We start from the raw sequence: 27,017 nt of genomic DNA, 5'->3' as shown, positions 1-27,017 counted from the left end.
CGCCGCTCCCTTGCGCCTGCGCATTGGCATGCCTCCGCAGGCACTAGGGCCTGACGTCAACGGGTTGCCACGCCTCCATCCGGGTCTCCAGGGCCTGCTCTTCCCGTGACGCCACCATCAGACAAACCTCTGTCACATCATCAAATATGACTTGCTCGTTATGACGTCACAGTGCTCGCGGTCCGGCAGTGTGGTTTTCTACCCCGGCTCCTCCCTCCGCTCCCACCAAGGGCCTGGGCGTTGCGATGAAGCGGGGGTATGATCCTAAGCCGGCCCTCGGTGGAGCAGGTGAGCGGGGAACAGGTGGGAATGGCATGTGAGAGGTGGAGCCAGGCCAGGAGGGGTTGGACCCGGTGAGAGCGAAGTAAGGGATGGGGTCAGCTCTTCGGAGATACTTGATAGCCTTCGCCTCAGCACTGTGCTGCTCTAGAACCAACCTGCCGGGGGATCCGGGCCCAGCCTCCTGTAATGAACCCTCAAACTTTGTCCCTCTAGAACGTCCCCTGTTTCCAGCCTATCCCAAGGGACGACCCGGACGGCTGCAACGACACCTCCTGAGCGGCGAGTTCGACCAGCTGCGGGACTTCCCTATCTTTGAGAGCAACTTCGTGCAGGTGTGAAACCCCGGGGACCTCAGCCCAGAGCCTGGGCCCGACCCTCATCCTTCTGACTTGGGGAACCCCGTCTCTGCCTACTCCAGCCATTTCCCTATAATCCTCACAGTTGTTGACCTCCAGCTCCACCTGGTGACATCTGACCACCTCATCCCATATCTCTGGGTCCTTGTCTATGGACTAAGCCAGTTTTCCTGACTTCACACCCATGATCCTTGTCCTTTAATCCCAAAATGGTGGCCTCTAACCCGATTTTCAACTCCCTTGGTTTATTACCTTTTACCCTACTAAGATTCCTGACCCCTGGTACCTTTCCAGTTGTTTCCATTAATCCTGCCTCTAATTTCTGACCTCTGGTCCCAGGTGACCCGGTTTGGAGAAGTTGCCAACAAGGTCACCATGGGGGTGGCAGCCTCCAGTCCAGCCCTGGAACTCCCAGACCTGTTGCTGCTGGCTGGCCCTACCAAGGAGAATGGACGCCTGCAGCTCCTCGGGTGACTGTCCCAACTAGGCCTAGACCTCCTCTTCCCTCCGCCACGGGAACCCAGGCCCCTGGCAGCAGCTCCTTTCATCCAGACCACCCAGGGCCAGGAGCACTGCATGGCCACCAGCCCTCTCTGGGCAGCTGTCCGTTCAGGAGAAAGAGGTCAGGGCAGTCTACGGGAGCCAAAAATCAGAGACTAGACAACAGGACAAGGACAGTTCCCAGCAACACCCTGTTGGGGTCAGGACAGTGACCATTTATGCAGTGGCTTCTGCATGCCAAGTGCCCCTTGGGCCATGCCCATAACCACATTTTACCTCATATCCTCATCCTGGGGCTCCTTGGTTTCAGCCTCCAAAGAAATAAAGTGAGGCTCAGAGAAGGGAACAGTTTCTCAGGGCCCCACATGGGTCAGGGGTCAGACTCCTCCTGATCTCAGATCTCCCAATTCCTGAATCCCAGTGCCATGTTACGTACTGCCCCTTAAGATCTTATTTTTTCATTAAAAAAGTAACAAGCTGGGCATGGTGGTACACGCTTGTAGTCCCAGTGACTGGGGAGGCTGAGGCAAGAGGATATAAATTCAACTCAGTCTCAAAAAGTGCTGGGGATGTAGCTCAGTGGTGAAGTGCTCCTGGGTTCAATCCCCAGTGCCACACACACACAAAAGGACAAAAGTGACATGGCAGTAGATAGACCTTTTTCCCATACTAGGCTCCTTCCCCCAGCCCCAGGTGTAAATCCAGAAGCACAGGCTTGTTGTATATTCACAGACAGTTTTGCCAGGGGGCTTCACTTTTTTGACCACATCTCACAGTTAATGAAAGAGATGGCAGGTTAAGGAGAGAAGAAGGTAAGGAAAGGAAGAAAGTAAGGAGACAGGAACAGAGGGATGTATCTGAACCTACTGAGACTCACAGCCTTGTGTTATCCCTGACCTAGGTGGGACATTTCACAAAGCACTATCCTGACACTGGTATTTTTTTCAAAAATGCTCATTTTAAGCCGGGCACGGTGACGCATGCCTGTAATCCCAGTGGCTGTGGAGGCTGAGGCAGGAGGATTGCAAGTTCAAAGCCAGTCTCAGCAATTTAGTGAGACCCGAGCAACTTAGTTAGACCCTGTCTCAAAATTAAAAAATAAAACCGGTGGAGGAGGTGGCTCAGTAGTTAAGCACTCCTTGGTTCAATCCCTAGCACCAAAAAAAAAAAAAAAAGCTAATTGGGTCCCACCAATTGATCTCACCACCCCTTGTGGGGGGTCACCTGCAGTTGGAAAACACTGGCAACATGCTGAGGGGGGACTTTGACCCACCATCATCTCCTTCAGCTTCCTAAGCCCCCTGCCCCAAATAAACAGACTACCAAGGGAAAAACATTCAGCTTGCTCTGCAAATGGGGGCTGGAGATTCATCCTCACCCCTCCTGCGTAGCCAAGGTACAGCCCTGGGCTGTGACTGACAGGCATACGGAAGTGTTCGCATGTCTGTCACAGTAGCTAGACGCTTCCTTCCTGCTGTGCTCCCCAGCGCTAGACACTGCCACTTCCTGTGGGCAGTGCAGCCCCAGGCTCCTTTTGGATGTACACACTGAACAAGCTTTGTCACAGTGTGATGGGGGATGTCCTTGCACAAGTCTGCCTGCAGATGGTCTGTGTTCAGATTTTGCCTTCATGTTTTCTTCCCTGGGTTTGGCCAAGCTTCCTAGCTGTATGTGCCTCGGTTTCCTTGTCTGGAAAGTGGAATGAGAGGAAAGCTGCCTTCCAGGCTGTTGGGGATGAACTGAGCAGGTGTGAAGTGCACGAACAGCGCCTGGCAGAGTCAGTGCTCTGTAGGGGTCAGCGGTTCCTCTTCCTTTTGGGGGCACATAAGCTGCCCACTGAAGGACACTGGGGTTTTGTCCAGTGACTGAGTTATAGCCAGAGAGGCAGGGGACATCAGTGTGTAAGTCTGTGCACAGGTGTGAGTGTGTCTGTTAGATCAGTTCCTGGAGATAATATTGCCAGATCAGAGTGGGGTTGTGGCTGGCTAGTGTTGTGGTTAAGCACGTTTTATGGTTCTGAACACAGGACTTGGTCCCGATCCCAGCTGTGTGGCCTGGGCCAAGTTGTCAGCCTCTCTTGACTGTTTCCTCTGTCTTGTTGAAATTTCAGTCCCACTGGGGGCCTGAGCAGTTCATTTATTCAAATATGCAACAAGCATCCATTGAGCACCTGCTAATGTCGCTCAGGGTGCCAGGGAAAACAGCACTGGACAAAGCCAGGCCGTTCCCTACCCTCTGGTCACTCACTGCAAGGCAGACAGGAGAAAGGGCAAGTTGCTGATCAGGGTACCATCTGTGAGGACTTAGGGAAGGGCCAAGGGAGGTGTACAAAGGTGGACGTGGTTATATGTAGAAGGGCTGCCCAAGAGAGATGTGAGAGAGATGAAGTGGGAGAGTCACAGGGTTGACTGGCCAAGAGGGTTGCAGGTGGAGAGACAGCCTGTGCAAAGGTCCTGGGGAATGTTGAAGCCTGCGGTGTTTATGGAACAGTGAGGAAGCTGGTGTGGATGGAGGTGCAAAAGGTAGGGCAGAGGTAACAGCAGATCAGCTCCCACAGGGTTTTGTGATCCAAGGTGAGAACTTGGACTTCAGGTGAGCAGCTTTTTGGCGCAAAGTCGAGGTAAAGTGTTAACCAGTGCCCTCTGGCGGCCTCGTGGGGAACTGGTTGTAAGGCTGCCTCTCGAAGCCCTGGGGGAAATTAGATGGCTGGACCCGGGATGGCAGCGAGTTAGAGATAGTTGGATTCACCTTAGAGGTGGAGCCGTCAGGATTTGGTGGAAGGATAGGATGGGGTATGAAAAAGAAGGCTGAGTCCCGGACGACTCCGAGAGCAAGTGCAGGTAGGTAGGCCAGGGGGGCAGATCTGGAGAAGGGGAGGGGACTTCAGGAATTTGATTGTTGAGCACGTCAGTACAACATCCAAACGGGAATTTCAAGTAGGCAGTTTCATGTTCGAGTCGGGTTCGGAGAGAGGACCAGCAGGTCCTCTCGGAAGGAGGTTGGGATGAGCTTCATTCAAGATGCAATGAAAGCGAAAAAAACGGTTCCTCCCGGGCAGAGGGGCGGCCAGGGGCGGGGCGGGGGGCGGGGGCAGGCTGTCGTCCAGCAGAGCTGCGCCTGAGACCGTCCCTCCTGCCCGCCCGGCCAGGCTGTTCCCCTTGCAGTTCGTCCAGCTCTTCGTCCACGACGAATGCCGCCGGCAGCTCAAGGTCAAGTTCCGCACCGGCCGCGCTTTCTACCTGCAGCTGCGGGCCCCGCCCGAGACCCGAGACCGCGAGTTCGGCCAATGGGTGCGGCTGCTCTACCGCCTGCGTTTCCACTCCGCGGAGGGAGCTGTGCCGTTCACACAGGAATACTCGGCGCTGGAGGACGAGGACGAGGGCGAGGACGAGGACGAGGACGAGGAGGCGGAGCGGCTGGGCGGGGAGGAGGTGAGGGGCGCGGCGCCTGGGTGTGAGAGTCCAGGTGACCCACCCTCTCCCGGGTCCTTAGGGGTGTCCGAGTAGAAGAATGCAGGGTGGGCTGCAGGACTCCGGCTAGGCGGCTCTAGCTTGCTAATGGGACCAGCGGTGCCGGGAGGGTGCCCGCACCTGAAGAGCTGGCTCCACCAAGCCGAGGACCAGCTCCCAGAGAGGCTGGGACAGGTAGGCAGCAGTTCCAGACCCAAGGGTGCTGCAACCCCGGGCCTTCCACTTGCCTCCCCAATGGCCCAGAGCGCCCCCAGCACCAGACCCTGTGCAGCTCAGAGCCTGAGACACACTCTCCCCACCCAGCTCCAAGCCACAGAAGTCAGACTTGACCCGCAGGCCTCTGAACTCTGGGGACTGTGATTCTGCCAGCATCCTTCCAGGTCACCAAAGGACCCGAAATCAAAGTACCTTACCTCAGGGCCAGACAAATGAATTATAAAAGTTAATAAAGATCGTCCACTTAAGAGCTAACCACCTCGCTCAGGCATCCCACAGTGGCATGCGCACGTGGCTGCCTCGGAGGTCGCCAGTGAGCCATGTCCAGCTCCATGGGCCATGGAGACAGGTGCCCACCACTGCTGCATGGCTCCCGCAGGAGCACAGCCTTCCCAGCAGGACCTGTGGCTGAGGCCACCCCCTCTGCTCTTGGCAGCTAGTCTGAGGGCTCCCTGCACATGGGCTTCACCTCTGGAGTTCCAACCATAAGCCATGGCATGTGGCTGCCCCATTAAAGTCCCCGCTGCAAGATGGTGGCCCCAGTGGTGGCCTGGTTCACTGTGACCACCTCTTGGTGGTGGCAGCTATTCCAGCATTACCCACCCAGAGTGTTGGGGAACAGGAGGGGGTAGGGGAGCAGATTCAAGGACACACACGCCATAGTCCGAGCAAAGCTGTCTTGTTGTGTGAGATGACTCTAGAAAAGGGGGACAGAGTCGGAGCGCTTGGGCTGGAGTCGGGCTCAGTCACCACAACAGGCAGGAGACGGTTTCACTGCGGCACTGCGGGGACAGTGAGAGAGGATGGGTGGGGTGGCTGCGGGGGTCTCTGCCTAAACTCCCCAGGTGCCTTTGCCAGCTGCGTCCTCATGACTGTCCCTGAACACTCTTAGTGTCAACCCCAGAGTGGGATGTTCTGGCTACAGGCAGTTCCTGGAGTCCCAGGGTCAGGACAGTTCTAAACAGACTGAGTAGTTGAGAAGGGACAGAACATTAGATGCTGGGGACCATGGAAGAGGGACAGCCTAGAATTGCAGCCGCCTGGGCATGGAGAGCATCCTCTGAGCCCTCACTAAGGGTCTGCAGCCACTTCACTGCTGGACTGTCACCACTGAGTAGAGCCCTGAGGGACTTGGTTAGTGTCCTCCGCGCTGGTCCCTGACTGGCCGACACTCAGTGGACTGGGGCCCCAGGCAGAGGAGGTTAGGAGGAGCGTTCAGGAGAGGAGACCGTGTGCCAAAGTCCCGGCGAGGGGAGGCGTCCGCTGTCATCCTGTCCACTTCAGCTCTGCCACCACCTCTCCCCACCAAGGCCAGGCCTGCTGGAGGCCGTGGGGACACTTGCTGAGTGCTGCCGGCCCCAGCCTAGCTCCCAGTGTCCCCTCACCAGGGGCCCAGGCCCGGCCCCAGGTCTTGGCGTCGCTTGGCAGGGAGCTCCAATCAGTGGAGAAAGGGCTGAGTGTGGGGACCCCTTCTCACCTCGGACATCCAGCTTGCACTCGGCTAGTGCCTCCCCCAGCTCATTGAAGGCCCGGCAGGAGTAAGTCCCCGCGTCGAAGGGCGAGGGGCGGCGGATGTTCAGTGTCAGGACCCCCTGATAGTTGGTCATCAGGAACTTGGGGTCTTCACGGATTTCCATCTTGTTCTTCATCCAGACCACCTTGGGCTGTCGAGGAGAGTGAGAGGGAGCCAGCTTGGGGTGCCCTGCAATGGCAAGGGGCTCGGAGGCAGGTTTGTCTCCCAGCCCTGCTGGACCACCTCCTTGCCAGGTTCCCTTGAACTCCCATTCTCTGACCCTCAGTCTCCTTTTCTGTACAGACAAGCTGATGATCCCTGCACAGCAGTGGCGAGGGCTTCCCGCTGTCCTCACGCACAGGCCCCATCCCTGCCCTCCCTCTCCGCTCCCGCTCCACGCACGCTGGCTGGGGTGCAATCCCTGAAATAGACCAGGGGGCTCCCCTTGGACCTTGGCACTGACTGTTCCCTGCCCCAACACTGTCCTTCCTCTTCTGGTCCCTTCACTGCATGGCTCATGTCACTCCCGACCCCTGCCCTGGGGAGGGGCACCCCTTTACTGCCTGCATTTCATGTCGCCCTTTGTGATTTTATATTTGTGTGATTTTGGGATCAATTTTCAGTGGATCCCAAGCCTCCTGGACAGAACTTCTTCTCCCATTTGTCTGGCACATGCCAAAGCCTCTGGAAGCCTTTCTTGAAAGAAAAAATGGAGCAAATGAACCCTCTAAGTCAGGCAGTGGCAGGCCGGAGGAACTGCCGGAGGAGCGGGGGCAGGCGAGGGAGGAACGGAGGCGGCCCGACTGAGGCGGCCCTTCCGTGGGGCCAGGATATGGCTGTGCCAGGCTCTGTGACCCCAAGGTCTCTGTTACAACTGCTGTGGTGCAGAAGTGACCACGGACAAAATATAAGCACGTACATGGCCCAGGTGCCAGTAAAACTTGATGAGAAGCAGGGAGCGGCAGCCTTGGCCCTGAGCCGGCTTGCCAGCCCTGGGTGCCTGGAGCTCAAGGGCGCAAGGTCCCTATTTCCCAAGAGCAGCGTGGAAGCCAGCCGGCAGAGCAGGAAGACCCTCCCCCAGGGCTCGGCTTCCAGGGCTGCTGTGTGTCCCTGCGCAGGACAAGAGAGGCCAAAGTGAGCTGCACCCTGGCGGTCATGTGGCAGAGGAGAGGCGGGAGGCTCAGCAGAGCTGTCGGAGACTTGGGCTCTGGCCAGAGGAAGAGAGGGAACAGGACATGGGTACAGGGAGCAAATCCTACGAGGAGCTGGGGTGGCCGGGGCTGCTGGGGAGCCCTGTGGGGCCCACACAGGGGCACTGCAGGCCGGCCCTGGCCCCACACCTTCGGGTAGCCTCGGACAGCACAGTTGAGAGCTGCGGAGTATCCAGCCACAACCACCCGGTCAATTAGAGGCGTCAGGAACTTGGGAGGCGTCCGGAAGTCATGTTCCTTGTACTCAAGGGGTTTTAAGGTGATTCCTGGTGGGGGAAATGCCAGTGAGGTGGCCCATCCAGACTGTCCCAGCCCCAACCTCAGACTCAACCACTCCACCATGTGGCCAGTGCCATCCCTTGGAGCCTGGGGGGTGATAGGCACCTGTCTTGAGGATGCGGGCTGTGTTCTTGGAGACCCCAGGAGAGTCACTGAGGCCACAGATGTTCTCACTGAAAACGCGGAAGTAGTACTCGTTGCCCACAATGAGGTCGGACACGGTGCAGCTGGTGTGTCGGTTGTGCTCATAGACGTTGAACCACTCCTAGTGTGGGGACAGGGACACAGGGGAGCACACACAGATGGACACAGACACAGGAGGGCCAGGGAAAGTTGAGAAGACCCATCATTGAAGCAGCATTATTCATCATTGCCATCAATGGAGGGAAGGCTGAGCAAAAGGAAGTTCCTGGTATAATGGAAAATTATTCAGCCCTAAAAAGGAGAGAAGCAGCCAGGCTCAGTGGTGCATGCCTATAATCCCAGTGGCTCCACAGGCTGAGGCAGGAGGATTGGGAGTTCAAAGTCAGCCCCGGCAACACTGAGGCACTAAGCAACTCAGTGAGACCCCATCTCTAAATAAATTACAAAATAGGGCTGGGCATGTGGCTTAGTGGTTGAGTGCCCCTGAGTTCAATCCCCAGTACTGAAAAAATAAAAAAGAGCAGCACAGGCCACCAAGGTGAACTCTGAGGACACTATGCTCAATGAGGAAGCTGGACACCACAGCCACAGATTGATTCCATTCATGTGAAAAGTTCAGAGCAGACAAGTCCTTAGATTCAGCATGTGGGTGGCCTCTGGGGGCTGGTCAGAGGCGAAGTGGGGGCTGCCCATGGGGTTTCTTTCAGAGGAAGGAGAGGCCTTCGCTCTGGAGGGGGCGGCGGCTGCGGCCTTAGATGAGGAGGGCTCACTAGAACCTGGGGCAGGGGCGTGACTCAGGGGAACCCCACTTGCCTAGTGGGGGGCTGGGTTCCATCCCCAGCACCACAAAAGATCAATAAATAAAATGGTCGCTGCCCGATTGTGTGACTTCTACCCAACACATCGCGCCTGCGCCGCGCTTGCACCCTCCCTGGCGCCTCCCTCCGCTCTGCCGCCCCGCCCTCCCCAGGCCCCTGCAGCCCCATGTCCGCTCACCATGGTTTTCTTGTCTGCTTTCTGGACAAAGTAGCCGGTGACCTCACTGTTCCCGTTGTCCTTGGGGGGCTGCCACTCCACCAGGGCGTTGGTGCCCCACACCTCCTTCACCTGCACATTCTCCGGCGGCCCTGCCTTTTCTGGAAGAAGGGCCACTGTCACCACCTGCCCCAGGGCCGGGGTGCCTGCTGTCCCTGCGGCCCCTAGCGTCTCTCCCCTTAGCCCCCACCATCCTGCCCCCCAACCTCCTCCCTCCCACCTCAGCCCCGCCCAGCTCCCTGCCCTCTCCGCCCCCTCAGCCCCTCCTGGCCCATGTCCCGCTCTGCTGCGCACCCACGACCCGGATGCGGATGGTGGCCGTGTCCTTCATGTTCTCAATCTGCACGGTTAACTCGTACTCCCCGGAGTCGGAGCGGGCCGCCTGGCGCACGAAGAACACGGTGTCGAAGTCGCTGGTCCGCACGTGCACGCGGGAGGTGTCCACGGGGGCCCCACCCTTGGTCCACACCACCTGGGGCCGGGGCTTGCCCTGGTGGGAGCAGGCAGGCTGGTCAGCAGGTCTGCAGCACAGCCAGCAGGGCTCCCGCAGACCCCTGACCGGCCCCAGCCCCGGCACCTGGAAGGGGATGACCAGGTTGATGTGCTCGCCCACTTTGCGGATGTAAGTCTGGCGCAGGTGGCGGGGCAGGCGGATCTTGGGTTGCTCTGAGGGCACAGACACAGAAGGGGCTCAGCGCAGGGCTGGGGGGACGTTTGAAGGACCATGGGGTGGGGCTGCCTGGGGGAGGCCCTAGTAACCACACAGAAAAGGCAAATGGGATGACACTGACTTGGGCACTAGGAGGGCTGGGTCAAGGGTCAGGGTCACCCACCCACAATCTCCCGGATGGTGACTGGCTGGACCAGGGTGGCCGGCTCACTGCGACCTGCAATGTTGACCCCAACAACCCGGAAGAGGATCCTGGCTCCAGTTGGGAGATCCTTGACGGTGAAGCCACACCGCTCCACAGGCTCCTTGTTGGCAGGGATCCACTCCTCAGCTGCAAGAGAAGTGCCACACGGGGCCCTCACCCCTGTCCTGCAAGCCCCCTGGCCTGCTGCTCACTGTCCCTCCAGTGACCTGAGCCCCAGCACAGCCAATACTGGGTAAGTGCCCAGCATTTGCTGTGATGGTCCTGAGGACAGTGGTGCACCAGCACGTCCACCCTGCCTTGACCCCATGGTATCCCCATTAGGGACAAGGAAATTGAGGCCCAGAGAGGTTTAGAACAAGTGGTCTGGGCAGCAGAATCAAGGTGCTGTTGAACTCTGGTCTGCTGCCAGGGACAGCTCGGGGGCCAGGGGGCAGCAAGAGGAGCATGGGCAGCCACACCCAGGGTTGCCAACTGGGCTTAGGCACGGAGTGGATCAGCCAGAGATGGGGTGGAGAGGGGAAGGTACCCCTCAGAATGGCCACTGCCTTTGCCTTATTAGGATAGAGGAGCCAACGTCTGAAGACTTGCCACAAAGCACAGGGACAAGAAGGGAACCATATCTGCCAGGCTTTAAGGCCTGAGATGCGGTGTGCAGGTGGTCACATCTGTCCTCCTAGTGCAATGACCACATGAGAGACAGGTAGAAGAAGAAAGGGAAGGGAAAATAGTTGGTGGAGAGATACATGGAAGAAAATGTTACTGGATGGGAGGATGGATAGGTGGATGGGTAGATGGGTGGATGGATGGATGGGAGGGTGGATGGGTGAATGGGTGGGAGGGTGGATGGGTGGATGGATGGGAGGGTGGATGGGTGGATGGATGGGAGGGTGGATGGGTGGATGGATGGGAGGGTGGATGGGTGGATGGATGGGAGGGTGGATGGGTGGATGGATGGGAGGGTGGATGGGTGGATGGATGGGAGGGTGGATGGGTGGATGGATGGGAGGGTGGATGGGTGGATGGATGGGTGGATAGATGAGTGGATGGGTGGGAGGGTGGATGGGTAAATGGGTGGATGGATGGATAAGTAGTTGTATGATCCAAAAGATTTTCTGATGGAAAGAAGGATGGATAGATGACTACTAGGCAAGTGGAAGGGAGGAAGGAAGGGAAAGAAGGAATGGGAGAAGTAGAAAGGTGAAAGGCTGGCTGGCTGGCTGAATAGCTGGTGGGATGGACAATGGAAGGAAGGAGGCATGTAGGTAGTAAATAAATGGAAGGACAGTGGACAGACCAAGAACCACTGCTGTGTGCAGGTGGATATGGGAGGGAGGGAGAGAGGACAAGATGGTGTGATGGTCTGGCCTAACCCACCCTTCCCGAACATTCGTGGCAGTACAGACATGGGCGTGGGAGATCCTTCCCCCAGCGCCCACCCACCCATCCCATCCTGCATGACTCTTATTTAGCTCCCTGGACAGGGCTCCCACGGGGGGCCATGTGGGCCACCTCCATGCCAGGCCACAGGGTCACTCACAGCCCTCCAGGCAGTACTCCACCAGGTACCCGTCGATGCCACCAGCCCCAATCCTGTCTGGGGGCCTCCACTTGAGCGTGGTGGTGGTGTCTGTCACGTCCTCCACTGTCAGATGCAGGGGTGCACTTGTAGGTGCTGTGGGAACCAAGGTAAGAGGATGCAGGGTAAATGAAGGGTCAGGGGTCAGCACAAAGGAGCAGGGATCAGAGATGGAGTCAACCTGGCCGGGCAGGGGGCCGTGTGGCGAGCTGACAGTGCATGAGCCAGGAATGTCATCGCGGAGGCCATCTCAGGCCAGGGCTGGTGCAGAGACCAGCGAGCTATCCAGGCATCAGCGCAAGTCTAGGATCATGGGGGCCAGTGATCAGCGTTGGGGTTGAGAGAGAGGAGGACGGGGTGGACGTTAATGCGTTGGGTCCATGAGTGCCCAGAAATCAGGAGTCAGAGGTCAAGGTGCGGGTGTGAGGGCAGCGAGGGGTCAGAGGGCGTTACCAATGGGCATGAAGGGCTTGGTGTTCATGCTGGGCTGGGAGACGCCGATGGCGTTGACGGCAAAGACCCTCATCTCGTAGAGGATGCCCTCGATCATCTTGGTGGACTCGTAGGTCGTCTCCGTGAAGACCTCAAAGTTCAGCTTCATCCAGCGCTGAGAGCCCTTCTTCTTCCGCTCCAGGAGGTACCCTGGGGACTCCCCAAGCAGAGGAGCAGGGATCATGGAGGGGCTGTGGGGTCACAGGCCACTGGGACAGTGAGGGTGGCACTGAAAGGATCACATGACCCACGGAGGCTGAGGCCATAGGTCTTGGTTGGTCTCTGGCTCAGATTATTCCCAGGTCATCCCTCATGGGGTCGGGAATCATGAGGTGTCACAAGTCGTGAATCAGGGGCAGGGCATAGAAAGTCCCAGGCTTCCCAGGTTGTCAGGATGAGGAATGACAGTGGGCAGGCCAGAGAGCTCAGGAGGCCTGAAGCTGGAAACCCAGGTCCTGGGGGCCCGTGAGGACGTCCAGGAGCAGCCAGGGGTGAGGGCAGGTCAGAGTCCTGGGGACGCCAGCTCGCAGGCACTCACCAGTGACTGGCTGTCCCCCATCATACTTGGGTGGCTCCCAGACCAGGATGGCCCAATCTTCTCCCACCGAGGTGACACGCACAGCCTCCGGGGGATCTGGGACATCTGGGGGACAAGAGAGTCAGGCGGCCCCTCGAGACCTGGGGAGCCACCCACTGGCTCAGCCCTCAGCCCTCTGCTCACCCACAACCCGCAAGAAGATGGAGGCCACATCCTCGCCAACGGGATTGGTGACTTTGATGGTGTAGCGTCCTTCGTCGGCCCGTTCCGCACTCTCGATGACGAAGCTGCTGCAGTCCACGCGCTGCTCGATGCGGACCCTACCCTCGGTGGCCGAGAACACCTGGACAGTGGGCAGATGGCCTTGCTGCATCAGCTCTCCAGCCCCAGGACTGCCGCTGCCCTTCCCCTGCCCCCAAACCTGCAGGCGCCCGAGGGCCCAGCCTGCGTGAGGTCCTCGCTCAGCTCCCTAGAGCTCTCTCACCCTCCAGACACCGTCTGTCATTAACAACACGAGACTATCTTGTCCCCAAGGTCTTGCAAGGCTGTTCCCTGTGCATGCAGCCAGGTCCTTTTAGTCATCCAGAAACACTCTGGGAAGCCCCGGCTGAACGTGAGTTCCCTCCCGGATCCTCAGAGCTGCTGCTCTCCCTTCTCTCAACCCCCAGAACCCTGGGTGACTGCTGCTTGGCTCACATCTGCCTCTCCAAGAGGGAAGGACCGCGGGGCGGGGCTGCAACCTCCGTGCTACCAGAATGCCTGGCCCAGAGGAACCTCAGGCTGCTAGTGATGAAGACTGAGCCAGCGTGCCCACTTTACAAAAGGGGAAACGCAAGCACAGACCTGTCCCAGGGTCTGGCACATACAAGGCGACACTTGGATGGATGGACAGATGCATATCTAGCTAAACAGACAGATGAGTTCTTGGATGAATGGATAGATAAATGAATTGACAGATGGTTAAATGGACAAATGAATTAATCACTTCATGGGTGGATGGATGGATGAATTATCAATTAATGATGCATGGAAGGATGGATGGGTCGATGAGTCTGGAAGGATGACCTAGTTGATCTACTGATTAATTAACTGTTGGAAAAATGGATAATGGAAGGAGTACCCACCCTGTGCCAGGCTCATACCAGGTGGTGTACAAATATAATCTCCAATCTTCAAAACAACTCCATGAAGAAGGAATCCTTGTCCTTATTTCATACAGGATAAAACTGAGGCTCAGAAAGGGCAAGAAACTTGTCTGATGTCACCCAGCAAAGCTAAGAGGGAGAGAAACACGGTGGAAGCCCCAACCTACATCATCTCCCTTCATCCAGGTGGCAACAGGAGGGGGCTCCCCTGTGATGGCCACGTCCAGCCTCAGCTTGTTTCCAGCCACAACCACAATGGAATTCTCCGAGGTCTTCCCCGAGCAGTCCAGGTGGATCTTTGGCGGTTCTGGAGGTACAGAAAAGACACTCGGGATCTTGAAAGGGGCAGTAAGACCTCCCAGCCCACCAGAGCAGCCCCTGAGAGCTAGGTTCCCAAAGTGGAGGACACCCAGGGGTCCAGACCCGCCTCCTCCCTCAGACTCGGGGGTCCAGGCCCAGCCTCCTCCCTCAGACCTGGGGGGTCCAGGCCCAGCCTCCACCCTCGGATCCAGGGGTCTAGCCCAGCCTCCTCCCTCAGACCTGAAAGTCTGTTCCCAGCCCACCAGAGCAGACCCTGGTCCTCACCTTGTTTGGGGACATACTCCACCTTGATTTCTGGAAGACCAAGAAGACAGGTGGTCAGGTGGAAGCCGTCAGCTCCCTCATTCCACCCTCACAGCCCAGAGGCAGAGGTGACCATGTGGCAGAAACCCTGGGACCGAGTGCTGGGGAGACCCCGCAGCCACCCTGCTCCCTCTTGGGTGTGTGCTACGCCCTCTCCCATCACCTCATCCAACTCCCCGAGCTCGTGGGCACGTGCTGTGCGTAGGGACACTTAATCCCACAGGGAGTCATCTGAGGTCCTCAGGTCTGGGAGGTGTGATCTGTATCCCTGGGGCACAGGAAGGGGCATCTTTACCCAGGAAGTTGAGCTTGGCTGAGAGGGACAGGGCGTAGCCATCAGGCACAAACGTGTAGTCTCCCTCATCCTCAGGGCGGACATCATCGATCACCAGCTTGTGGAACCTAAAGGGTTGAGGGAGCAGGGTAGGGCAGGGGTCAGGTAGGACTGCCCCCATTTGCCTCCTCCAATGCCAACTTGGAGAAACACCCTCCTCAATGCAGTCTACATGCCCATCATTTTTCTGCATGGCTTCGGGATGCTATGGCCTGGGTTTAAGTTCCACTTACTAGCTGTGTGACATTGGGCAAGTTACTCAACCTCTCTGTGCCTCCATTTCTTCATGCATAAATAGGGGTAATGATAACACTGTAATTAGGGTTGTTGTACAGCATCTAGAGAGGTGCCTGGCACACAGAAAGTGCCCTGCAGATGTCATAATAAAGATGCTATCTTTATTATGGTTCCTTACACAAGACAGACAGAAAGTCTATGCCTTCAAGTGATATTCCCAGGAAAACCAGGAGGGCATGACTGCATTCTGCAGGGGCATCTCACTGGGTCTCTGCTTCTGCCAGGAAATAGCCAGGACTGACCTCCTGGAGAATGGGAGGCCACACGGATCAGAGCGGTGGCGGCTGGACCGTTCCAGCCGAGGTCCTGACAAAGCCCAGGCAAGACCAGCAAGGGGACATTCACTGGCCACAGAGGCAGGAGAGAGGCCACCCTGAATTAGCCAGCCCCCACCCAACCACGACGAAGTCGACCCTGGCCCTCGAAAAGCAGGAAGTTTGTTAGGCAGCCGCGGCGCCAGACCCGCACACCACGCCCCGCCGCCTCGCTGCTCCTCACCTGCCTACGTGGGAGATGGTGATCCTCTTGCTGGGCCGGACCTCGACCCCGTTCTTGTACCACTTGCCTGTCACCTTCTCGTCAGACACCTCGCACTTGAACACAGCCTGTTCCGAGGCCTTCACGGTCAGATCCGCGATGTCCTGCAGGACCTCCAGCTGTTTCTCTGAGCGAAAGGGGAGGCGAGGGGGCCATCACTGCTCCAGTCGGCCCACAAACGCGCATGCGCACCGAGGCTCTGGGCGCTGGAGTACAGCCGCGGACCACTCAGAAGTGACCCACTGGCCCCAGGGTAATCTGATGGGGAGGCTGAACAAGGTCCCGCCATGAGAGGGAGCAGGCGGCTTGGAAAGAATCCACAGAGGACGCAGAAGAGACTCCCGGGAAGAGGAAACAGCATTGCAAGGGCCCCCAGCAGGGTGGGGGTGGGGCTGGATGGCACAGCACTTGCCTTGCATGCTCAAGGCCCTGGGTTCAATTCATTCCCAAAACTGAGTGGGGCAGGGGCCACCAGAGGAGATGGGGGAGAGGAATGTGTCCTATATGCAAATGGTTCTCTCTTAAATAAGATGCATGGTCGAAAGCAAGACGATTAAGGATTTAGAGGAAGAGCTCCCTCCCGGCCACCCTCTGCCAGCCACCCTGATCCCTCTGCAGCTGTAAAAGCAAACACAGCTTCATCCCAGTCCTTCATCTCTGTCCCTCCGGATTGGCAGGGAATTGATTCCAGGCCCCTGCAGATACCAAAGCGGCAGGTGTTCAAGTCCCCTGTGGATAGTTGTTACAGGACAAGGACAAGGAGGGTCTGTGGTTCCCAACGCGGCATAGGTGAAATGGGCCTGCTCTTCCCTCCGCCCTCTTCCCTCCTTTCTTTTTTTTTTCCCTTTATACACACAGTACATTTGTCTTGTCACCTAACAATTATTCTTGGAAGTCCATCCTTCCATTCCAGCAAATTCAACCCTCTCCTTTCCTTTTCTTGAGATGGGGACCCTCTTAATTGCCCAGGCTACCCCTGAACTCTCCATCCTCCTGCCTGGGCCTCCAGACTCACTGGGATCACAGGCGCTGCCACCACGGTGGCTCAGCGCTTTCCTTCTGCTAGGGATCACAGGGATGCCCATCATCTCTGTGGCCCCGATGTGCCTTGGTTTGCTGGGGCTTTGTCTTCCTGTTTTGTGTGGTCTGCTCATTTGCTCACATTACTGGCCTGGAACCCAGGGCCTCACACGAGCCAGGGGAGCACACTGGCAATGAGAAACACCCCAGCACTTGTCACTTTATCTTGACACAGAGTCTGAGTTGCTGAGGCTGGCCTCAAACTTGCCATCCTCCTGCCTCTGCCTCCCAAGTCGCTGGATCACAGGCGTGCGCCATTGCACCAGGCTTGCGGGTCTGTTTTCACCATTGGGTTTTATGGACATATAGACTCAGAGGAACTTGCAGAAACAATGCAGAGCCCTGTGGACCCCTCTCCCACTTCCCCCAGTGTGACACCTTACGAGGCTGTGGGCCAAAGTCTAAGCCAGGACATCATCAGCAGGGCCTGTGAGCTGCGCGACACACCAGCTCAGTGTTCACCATGACCTAGGTGAACGAGGACCCCTCTGGCAGGGGCAAGCGTGGGAGGCCTGGGGAGGTCGCTGTAAGGGGAGGAATGTGGAGACTACTGCACCCATCCAGGCACCAGGTGGCGGGGGCCTGGGCCAGGAAGGGGCAGCTGAGGAGGTACTTTGAAGGCGGGGCCAATAGGACTTGCTGGGAGGGTGAAGGCAGGGCAGGAGAGATCAGGTTCAACTCCCAGATCTGGGGCCCAGGCCAGCGGGGACTGCAGGGAGAGACCCCCACCTCCCAAGGCCCTCACCTTCTACGATGAGGTCAGCTTCACACTGGCCACCATTGGTCATGACCCGATAGCGGCCCCCGTCCTCCTGAGTCACATCGGAGTAGATGAGGATATGGCGCTTTCCATCCTTCTTGAAGCGGTACCGGGCCTTGTAGGACTCCTCCCGAGTCAGCTCCACACCATCCTTCATCCTGGGGGGACGGACATGAAGGGGGCATGAGGGACCAGCACAGCTGGGCTTGGCCTTGGAGGTGATTTAGGAACCAGAGCAGAAGGACCGGGAGGGAGGTCACAGGAGGAAGAGAGATAAGGAGTGGTCAAGGCATCTTGAGGGCTGGCGGGGGTCACAGGTGAAGTGAGGGGAGAGGAGGAGGAGGAGGAGGTCAGAGGACACACAAAGGCATCATGGGAGAGGTCCGAGCACAGTGGAAACCTGAGGGTCCCAGAGACCCCTGTAAATGGTGCCTCTCCCCCTGGGACCCCCTTCCCAGGTCACCCGTACCCCTCGTGGTATGATCTCACTCAACTGTGACCTCCAGGAAGCCTGCCTGAATCCCTGGGTCCCTTCCTCCTCTGAAAACTGCTACTGCATCTGCCTCTGCCCACCTCAGACACTTGTCTAAGAAGAACTTCTGTCTTTATTTGCGGGAGATGTGACTAATGCCGTCTGCCTCCTTACACACACACCACAATGTTCCAGATTATAAGGGCCATAAAGGCAGGCACCAGGCTGATATTTATTAAAATATTTTTTAGTAGATGGACACAAAACCTTTATTCAATTTATTTACTTTTATGTGGTGCCGAGGCTCGAACCCAGCGCCTCACACAGGCCAGGCAAGCCTCCACCCCTGAGCCACAGCCCCAGCCCTGAGGGGTTTTCCCTAATAGAAGAGCATAACCATACATTAGGTGCTTAATAAATATTTGCTGGATGGGTGAATCAATGTATGGATGGATGAATGAATGAACAGAAGGTGGGCGAGCAGGTGGTGGGTGGATAAGTGGATGGAGGGTCAGAAGACCCTTGGATGGATGTGCAGGTGGGTGGATGGGTAGGTGGATGGATGAAGGAATGGCATGGTGGGTGGAGGGGCAGATGAGTGGATGGACCATATATTTAACAAATATATGACATATATTTAACATATACTTAACAAAACAACAGGGACCAAGGACTGGACCCTGAAGATGATGGTCAAGGTTGGAAGTTCCAGAAAGAGGTCCTGAGGAAAGGCCAACATTTGAAGAGAAAGGCGGGTAAAGGTCAGGAATGTCCCTGGTGGCCCCAGCACCTATCAGGATCAGGGCTGAGGCACCTATGAGGAGCTCATGGATCAAGGTCACTCACCACATGACCTGGGCACCCTCTTCTGACACCTCGACTGCCATCTCCACCCGGTCACCCACGAACACCTGCTGGTCCTCCAGAGGTGTGACGATCAGGACTGGAGGCTCTGTGTGGTGGGGGGACAGAGGTCAGTGGTGTCGGGTCCCCCAAAGAGCTCCACCCCTCTCCACGCTCACCTTTGACGAACAGCTCGGTGAAGCACTTCTCATCTTTGACAGCCACCTCGTAGGCCGCATCATCTGCCAGCGTGCACTTGTTGATGGTGAGGATTCGCTTCTTACCAACGTTCTCAAACACATACCTGGTGCAGACGGCTCACCTCAACCCCGGCACAGAGGATGGGCCTTGCCCCTGGCGACTCTGCCCAACCGTTCTCAGAACAGGTCTCCCAGTCAAGTTATGTGGGCAGGGTAGAGGGCCCATTTCCATTACGTGAACAACCAGAGTGGAAGTGTCAACTGTCCCCCCATGTCCCCTTCCCCTCCTTTGAGCAGGGGCACATGACCACCATTTAGAGAACTACATTCCCCAGCTTCCTTTGCTCAAGGATGGATGGAGGACTGAGTCTGAGCCAGGGAATGTGAGCAGAAGTGATGGAGGCTCAGGAGGCTAAAGGGAGGATTGCAAATTTGAGACCAGCTTTAGAAATTTTAGTGAAGCCCTAAACAACTTAGTGAAACCCTGACTCAAAATTAAAAAAAAAAAAAAAAATATATATATATATATATATATATATATAAAGGGCTGGGGATGTAGCTCAGTGGGTTGCCCCTGGGTTAGATCCCCAATCCCCGCCTCCAAAACAAATGCTCATTATAGCCAGGGGTGGTATTGGATGCCTGTAATCCCAACAACTTGGGAGGCTGAGGCAGGATCACAAGTTCAAGGCCAGCCTGGGTAACTTAGGGAGACTCTGTCTCAAAATAAAAAATAAAAAGGGCTGGAGTTGTAGCTCAATGGTAGAGTGTCCCTAGGTTCCACAGTCCCAGTATTGGGCATGGGGGAGCTTATTGTAGAAAAAAACAAAGCAAAAAAAAAAAAAATCAAAAAGAAATCCCTCCTTATTGCTGTGTGTTCTCTCTGTACTGGGATTCCTCCCAAGCAGCAATGCCAGCACGTACTTGCTGCTTGGTTTGATCTCCTGGCCATTCTTGAACCACTTGAGAGGAAGGTCTGGATCACTGATCTCTACCACCAGCTTGATCTTGTTGCCCTTGTCCACCTGGTAGGCGGGGTCCAGCTTTTTTGTGAAGGCTGGAGATGAAGAGAAGCACGGGAACTGGAGATGAGGGAGCCTCAGTGCCCTGGGCACCCAGAAGAAGCCATATCCCAGGCCATAGGCTCTCCAAGGTCAAGGTCAGGAGGCCTCCTGTGAACCTCCCTGAGAGCAAGAATCAACTACTCCTCAGGCCAAGACCTCCAAAATAGAGTCCCAGGTCCAGACAGTAGATGCCCACGGTGCTGGGGGTCCCTGTGGGCGGGGCCCTTCTCCACCAGAGCAGTGCTGACCTGCACTCTTCTTGACCTCAACCTTGGCCTTCTTGAGCCGCTTCAGCATGCCCCGGAGGTCGGTGATGCCGTACTGGAAGGCGATTTTCTCGTACTCGCTCTTCTTGGCCCCCTTCAGGAGCTCCCAGATCTCCGGGGGGATGCCCAGGTCATCGTCATCTTTCTTCTTCTTCTTCTTCTCCTCCTCTACCACCTCCCTGAGGGTAGGAAGCAGGCCAAAGCCACCAGCAGTGAGGAGGTGAGGGTCTCCTCTGCTCACCTGCTGTGTGACTTACCCAGGTCACTCTCTGTGGCCTTACACGTCCCCCCCAGCCTCCTCCTGGGCCTCCAGGCCTCCAGTCTCTTCCTTCCCCACATGGCCCCTGGAGAATCTTCCTACACCCACATCAGATGCCATACCTAGGCTGCTCAGAACTGCGCTGGCTCCCCAGGCTGCTGCCCTCAGGAGGAAGGCCAGCCCCTCGCCTGGCAATCACAGACCCACCCACCCTTCCAGCATTGCCCCCACAGGACACATGACTACAGAGCAGTGTGGGTGAGTGACAGATGCATCAATGGGTGGGAAGGCAGGAAGACAGGCTGGTGGTTGGTGGAGGATGGTGGGGTGAGGGAATGGGCTGGTGGGCTGGCCAGAAACGCTGGGCAGGCTGCTGGGTGAATCTGTGCACCAGAGATGGCCAAGTCAGTGCTTGACTGGCTGGGGACAAACAGGTGAGTGGATTAGTAAATGGTTTTGGTTATGGCGTAGACGGGCGAGTGGGGGATGGAGAGGTGGTAAGTGAATGAGCGCGTGAACGAGCACTCCACAGGGCAGTGCGACATGGCTGTTATTCAGTCATTTTTGACCTAGAGGACACCAATTGCTTACAGTTCAATCTGAGAGAAAGCTACCTGTGGGAGACAAGGTGTGTCGATGGAGAGGTGAATGGTTGGAAGAGGGACATCTGGACAGACAGGTGGGGATGAGTAGATAGGTAGATGGGATTTTGGGTTTGGCTGGGAGAAAGATGCAGTGCAGATGACAGACAGGTGGGAAGGGGGGAAGGTGGATGGATGTAAGAATGGATGGGGGTCAAGAGGAGGAGAGACAAGGGCCTTGTCAGGTGGAGAAGTGTATGGAGTAGGCAGGTGGAGGATGGACTGATGGATCGACACGGATGGCTGAGCATACTGGCAGTTAGGTGGATGGACATATGGAAAGATGGTGGATAGATAAAGGGGTATGTGGGTGGAGGTACCGGGAAATGGGAAGATAGATGAATGGATCAATTAGTGGATGGCTGAGTGGAAGGATGGGTGGGTGGATGAGTGTGTGGATGGATGGGTAGGTGGATAGGTGGGTGGGTGGATGGAAGGGTGGATGGACGGGTGGATGGATGGGTGGATGGGTGGGTAGATGGGTGGATGGGTGGATGAGTGAGCAGGAGAGTGATGTGAGAATAATGGGTTAAAGAATAAGTAGGAAAATTGGTGGGCAGTTGGTAGATTGGGTGAGGTTGTGGGAAGGGGCCAGAGGAACAAGTGTGTGGGTGGGTAGTGAATAGACAGGTGACTGGATGGGTTGGCAGGTAGGAACTGAATAGATGGAGAAGGTGATGGAGAGAGAAGCAGAGAATCCAGGGGAGACTTTGGAAGTAACAGGCAGTTGAGCTCTGATCACCATCCTCCTTCCTGGGTCCCCATCTCCCCCGTGGTGAAGTGGGCTCACCTCTTCTTCAACAGGCCGCTGAAATCCAGCTCACCTGCATCATCTGACTTCCCTTCGCCCCTGTGGCATTGAGAGGGGACATGAACCTCACTGAGATTCATCCCGGGTTCCCACTCCTACCTTCCATGATCCTCCCTTCTCCCACATCTCCACCTCCCATGATCCTTGGCACCAGGAAATCTCCGCTCCCCAGAGTCCAGGGCTACTTACGAACGCTTGAAGCTTTCCAGGCTCTGCCCAGAGGCATCCTGACGAGGTGCTGGGAGGAGACGACAGGGAAAGGGCAGGTGAGCTGGAAGCCAGAGCTCACCTAAGAACAGGAGCTCTCTTCCAGACCCGCAGGCTCTCCCTGGTCCCTTTCCTCTGCCTGCTGGACCAGCACGCCCTCCTGCCGAGGCCTGGACACCCTCTACTCCTGCTTCCCCTCACTCACCTCCCTGGTGGCCATGCCCTGCCCCTCGGCAGCCCACTCGCCTTCTGCCAGAGCCTGGGCAGCCTCATTCTCTGCACCCCCCATGTTTAAGTCCCCGCCCATCCTGGGCTGCAGCCTCCCAGAGCCTCTGTGCCTTCGCAGCTCTATTCATGCGCCCCCAAACATGTGCAGCCTCCTGTGCGTCCCGCAGACCCTCAGCCTCACCCCACACACCCCTGCTCTCTGCACCTGGACAGCCTCATCCACCAAGCCTTTGTCCCACTTGCTCAAGCTTGGGATCCACTCGCCTCCTAGACTTTCCCATGCCTGAGCGCTTTGCCCCTAATCTCGCCTCCTCCTCCTCCAGCCTGTGGATGGTCTCCCCAATGTTGAACACCGTGAAGCCTGGATCTCTACTCTGAGCTCCAACATCTGTACCTCCCCCACCCCAGACCCACAACCCTCCGCCCCACCCTGCCCCTGCCAGCGCACCCTCCACGTCGATGTTGAAGCCACAGCTGTCGCAGGTGTCCTTGGCTTTGACCTCAAGGCGGTAATCCCCACGGTCCCCCAGTACCACCTTCCCAATGTGCAGCTCCACGGTGTACACCTGGGGGCCGGGGCCAGGGGTGTGGGTGCACGTGACCACCCCCAGCCCCCCACGTCGCCCAGAGCCCACTTCAGAACTGTGCTCAAGTCCTCATCGTAACCCCACAGCAGGAGCCAATGAAGGCCTAGCCTGGGAGCCTCAGCACCCAGCAGGCAGCTCAGTCTCCCTCGCTTGACTCCTGGGCCCATATGGCCATGCTCAAGTGCACCCTACCCTACCCCAAACACCCCCCACTGCCAGCAGAACCTGCACCCCGGGCTCCAGGCCCCAGCTGTGCCTCAGACAACCAGCATGCACAGTCTCCATTCCGCACACCCCCTTACACCCTGGGGTCCTCACATTACTGGCAGAGTCATGGGACTCCTTGAAGGAGAACCGGGTCCCACTCTTGCTGCCCAGCTCTTGCCACTTGCCCTTGAACCACTTGATGGTGGGTTTGTCAGGGAGCTCCTTCCCGTTCACCTTGGCTACAATCACAGCATCCTTTCCTGGGCAGGAGGAAGGGAGAGCCAGTCAAGACACCCAGGACTCTTCAGAGGGGGACTGTGAGCTTGAGAGACCCAGGTCTCCTCCCTCAGGCACAGGGTCCAGGCCCAGCCTCCTCCCTCAGACCTGGTGGTCCAGGCCCAGCCTCCTCCCTCAGGCACAGGGTCCAGGACCAGCCTCCTCCCTCAGCCCAGGGGCCCAGGCCCAGCCTCCTCCCTCAGACCCAGGGGTCCAGGCCCAGCCCTCCTCCCTCAGACCCAGGGGTCCAGGCCCAGCCCTCCTCCCTCAGACCCAGGGGTCCAGGCCCAGCCCTCCTCCCTCAGCCCAGGGGCCCAGGCCCAGCCCTCCTCCCTCAGACCCAGGGGTCCAGGCCCAGCCCTCCTCCCTCAGACCCAGGGGTCCAGGCCCAGCCCTCCTCCCTCAGGCACAGGGTCCAGTCCCAGCCTCTTCCCTCAGACCCAGGGGTCCAGGCCCAGCCTCCTCCCTCAGACACTGAGGTCCAGGACCAGCCTCCTCCCTCAGACCCAGGGGTCCAGGCCCAGCCTCCTCCCTCAGACCCAGGGGTCCAGGCCCAGCCTCCTCTCCCAGACCCAGGAGTCCAGGCCCAGCCCTCCTCCCTCAGGCACAGGGTCCAGTCCCAGCCTCCTCCCTCAGACCCAGGGGTCCAGGCCCAGCCTCCTCCCTCAGACCCAGGGGTCCAGGCCCAGCCTCCTCCCTCAGACCCAGGGGTCCAGGCCCCGCTCCCGTCATGCCCCTCACCGGTCTCCACTGATACAGAGTCTGGCTTTTTCAGGAAAATGCCGGTGGGCTCCTCAGCAGTGGGGGACTGGTCCTCAGGTGGGGTTTCTGCTCAGAAGACAAGATTAGGGTGTCAGAGATAGGCTAGGGTCAAGCAGCAGGGCACTTTGGGGAAGAGACCCTCTGTTCAGTAGATGCAAAGATCACAGGGCAGAGTGGTTTTTTCTGAACTGGGAAAGACCACATGTCCCACAGCTGCCTCCGTGACCTTAACTAGATGCCCCCAGCCCTTTAGGCCTTAGTTTCCCTGTATGTGAACCAGAGCGGGGTAGATCTAAATGGTCCTTTAGGGCAGGAGAGGCTTAAAGATGGTCTGGGGCATCCAGAGCTGGGCAGGCCTTGGTAACCAACTAACCAGTTGTTGGGAGCTGGAGGCCAGGCTGAGGGGCTTGGGGCTCTCTTGGGAGGACTAGGGCTAGCCAAGGGGCTGTGAGCAGGGAGGGGCTGGTCAGCTCTGGTGCTGTGTGGGGACAGACCAAAGGTAAAAGACCAGGAAAAGGCTGGAGAGAGGGTACAGAGGAGAGCAAGAGGGAGTCGGGAAGGCGGGTTGGGGATACCCTCTCACCTTTGGGGGGTTCAGCAGGAGCTTCCTTAGGGGGAGCTTCTTTGGGGGCATCTTTGCCTTTGGGGGCCTTTTTGGCTGCTGTGAGATAGGAAATGTTCACACTTGAGCAAGTGCTGGCCACCTTCCTCCCTCAGACCCAAGGGGCCGGACCCCAGCCCCCCTCCCTTGGACCCAGGGGTCCAGGCTCCAACTTTGCTCCCTCAGACCCAGAAGTAGGGGTGGGCAACCTAGGTGTAAATTTATTTCTAAATCTGAGTCTGTGAGATCAGGTTTCCCCTACCCCAGGCAGGTGATACCCCAGCCACCCAGGCCACCGGGCCCTGACCTTTTGGGTTCTGGGGGTATAATTAGCTCTTCCCCTGGGCTAGAAACTGGACACCTCCTGCTGACCACAGCAGCCTTCCCCTGGGGTGCTGGCTCCTGGTGTGTGGGGGTACAGTCACAGCAAGGGGCTGGACCCCTACCCCACTCCTGGTTGACCTGATGCCAGGGCACGGACACACCAGGAGGGCCACCACCCAGGGTGTGTCTCCTGTACAGACTTCCTCATAGAGAGGGAGCCCATCCCTCCACAGAAAAGTGACCTCCAGTTGCACTGGAAGAGGGACCCCTCCCCCAAACTATATATAAAGAAAGGGCTCCAGGGCTGGGGTGTGGCTCAGAGGCACAGTGCTTGCCCAGCAGATACAAGGCCCTGGATTTGATCCCCAGCACTGCAAAAGAGAAAAAGAAAAGTCTTGGGTTCCCATACCAAGAAGGGCCCCTAATTCCTACACAAGGCAGCCCCAAGTCCCATGGAAAGGGAGCTCTCTTTCTCCTTATATGAGGAAGAATTCTCAAATCCCATGCAGACAGGAAACCCTAAGCTCTATACACACATCCTAAAAGATTCAGTCTTCATCCAGGGAGGTAGCCCAACCGCTACCTAGAGGACACTGGCTCCAAATGGAAAGGACCCCACCGCATGCAGACCCCCCAGTCTTCATGCCAGAGACCCTACCCCCACTGAGAAAAGGAGCCCTGATTTACAGAGAATCCCTATCCACTTGAGATGGATCACTAACCCCCTACAGAGAATAGAAACCCCTTCTGTGCAGAGGGAATGAGATCCCCTCACCTCCCACAAGGAAGGAACCCCCCCCACACACAGGGAAGAAACCCTCACCCTGCTCAGATATGGGGCCCCCATCCCACGCAAAAAATGAACCATCTCTCCTCACAGAGAAGGCACCCCCATTCACCCCAACTCACAAAAACAGGAGCCCCAAATTCCCATTCAGAAAAGAGGACCCATTCCCTCTAAGGAGGGGGGTCCGGTAGCCACCTGGTTTGGCCTCAGGCATGACTGTGGACCTCTTCCGGCTCCTCCGACCCAGCCACCTCTTGCCAGGCCCTAGGGAGGACAGGTGGGGTGGGGGGGCTTTAAGAAGTCCGGGGACTCCCAGGAGGCTCCGGGAGGCATCGGAAGGCCGCCCCACATTCCTCTTGCGTGCTCTAAAGGGCGAGAAATAACAGCTGGACAGAGAGAGATGGGTGAATGCCAGGTCCCCATGGAGGACAGGCCGGGGGTTTAGACACCTGGTTCTGAGGGAGGAGGTGCCAGAGGCGGGGACTCCAGGGTCTCCGGTAGGAGAGGGCTGGGCGCCCTGAATCCTAAGTCTGGGAGCCAAGGAACTGGGTCCCCGGGTTGTCGGTCCGGGAGAAGGGAGGAGGAGGAGGGCCAGAATGCCTGGGTCTTGGGAGGAGGAAGGAAGGGGCGGGGGGGTCCCAGGTGGGTAAGGGCTGCGAGCCAGAGTCTGGCACCGGGGGTGGGGAGAGACAGAGTCTAGAAATCCATTCTTAGTATGTGCAAGTCAGGAGTTTTCGGGAAACCAGAGCCGGGAGGGAGGGTCCGGTTTCCCAGCGTAGGCAGGACAACTGTCGGGGGCGGGGTGTCTCTGTGCCCCCAGGGAGTGCACTGGGGCTCTAGGACTCCCGCGTCCCGCCTGCAGATCCGAAGGCCTGGGCCCCCGGCCACCTGGGCTCTGGACTGGCCGCCGGGCCCCTTGGGACCGCGCCCCGCCGGCTGCCGCTACAGTTCCCCGAGCGGGCGCGACGGGCACCGGACGCAGGGGAGGGGTGGTGTCCCCGGTGGGGGCGGGAGCTGGGAAGGCCCTGGAGGGCTGCCGGGACGTTGGCGCCCTTCCCAGCAGGGGGACCTGCGGCTTCCTGAAGGGGGTGGCGGCGGGGGCCGCGCAGGGGGCGGGGCAGGAGGGAGGGGACAGGGCCCGAGCGGGGCGGGACTTGGGGAAAGCAGGCGTCGTGGGCAGACCGGCGTGGGAGGGAGGGTCTGCGAGGGCGGGGCCG

General features: G+C 57.8%; 2 protein-coding genes across 3 annotated transcripts; one reads left to right on the top strand and one right to left on the bottom strand.

The window, feature by feature from the left end:
* Positions 1-55: 55 nt before the first annotated feature.
* Positions 56-8,370, top strand: Garin5a (golgi associated RAB2 interactor 5A). Of its 2 annotated transcripts, XM_047528043.1 has the most exons (5): positions 56-288; positions 496-614; positions 978-1,108; positions 4,288-4,570; positions 4,913-8,370. In XM_047528043.1, the coding sequence occupies exons 1-5, from the start codon at positions 246-248 to the stop codon at positions 4,967-4,969; spliced, it is 633 nt and encodes a 210-aa protein (XP_047383999.1). In that variant the 5' UTR covers positions 56-245; the 3' UTR covers positions 4,970-8,370. The 2 variants fall into 2 exon arrangements, with proteins under 2 accessions (XP_047383999.1, XP_047383998.1); XM_047528042.1 differs by having other exon boundaries at positions 4,288-8,370.
* Mybpc2 (myosin binding protein C2) lies at positions 5,489-26,083 on the bottom strand. Its single transcript, XM_047528041.1, has 28 exons — positions 25,996-26,083; positions 24,672-24,749; positions 24,068-24,154; positions 23,162-23,310; positions 22,705-22,822; positions 22,011-22,059; positions 21,801-21,860; positions 20,093-20,289; positions 19,705-19,837; positions 18,760-18,884; positions 18,584-18,689; positions 17,251-17,423; positions 15,387-15,552; positions 14,553-14,659; positions 14,219-14,248; positions 13,801-13,940; positions 12,672-12,831; positions 12,489-12,593; positions 11,912-12,100; positions 11,420-11,554; positions 9,841-10,008; positions 9,585-9,673; positions 9,302-9,497; positions 8,969-9,108; positions 7,934-8,093; positions 7,679-7,815; positions 6,303-6,489; positions 5,489-5,607 (listed from the first exon to the last, which is right to left on the bottom strand). Exons 1-28 carry the CDS (start codon positions 26,012-26,014, stop codon positions 5,597-5,599), a joined length of 3,414 nt encoding a protein of 1,137 aa, XP_047383997.1. The 5' UTR covers positions 26,015-26,083; the 3' UTR covers positions 5,489-5,596.
* Positions 26,084-27,017: the final 934 nt, after the last annotated feature.

The sequence above is a fragment of the Sciurus carolinensis genome, chromosome 16, assembly GCF_902686445.1.
Source record: "Sciurus carolinensis chromosome 16, mSciCar1.2, whole genome shotgun sequence".
Lineage (NCBI taxonomy): Eukaryota > Metazoa > Chordata > Mammalia > Rodentia > Sciuridae > Sciurus > Sciurus carolinensis.
The sequence above is the reverse complement of the archived record's forward strand: the minus strand, read 5'-3'. Positions and strand labels throughout refer to the sequence as shown.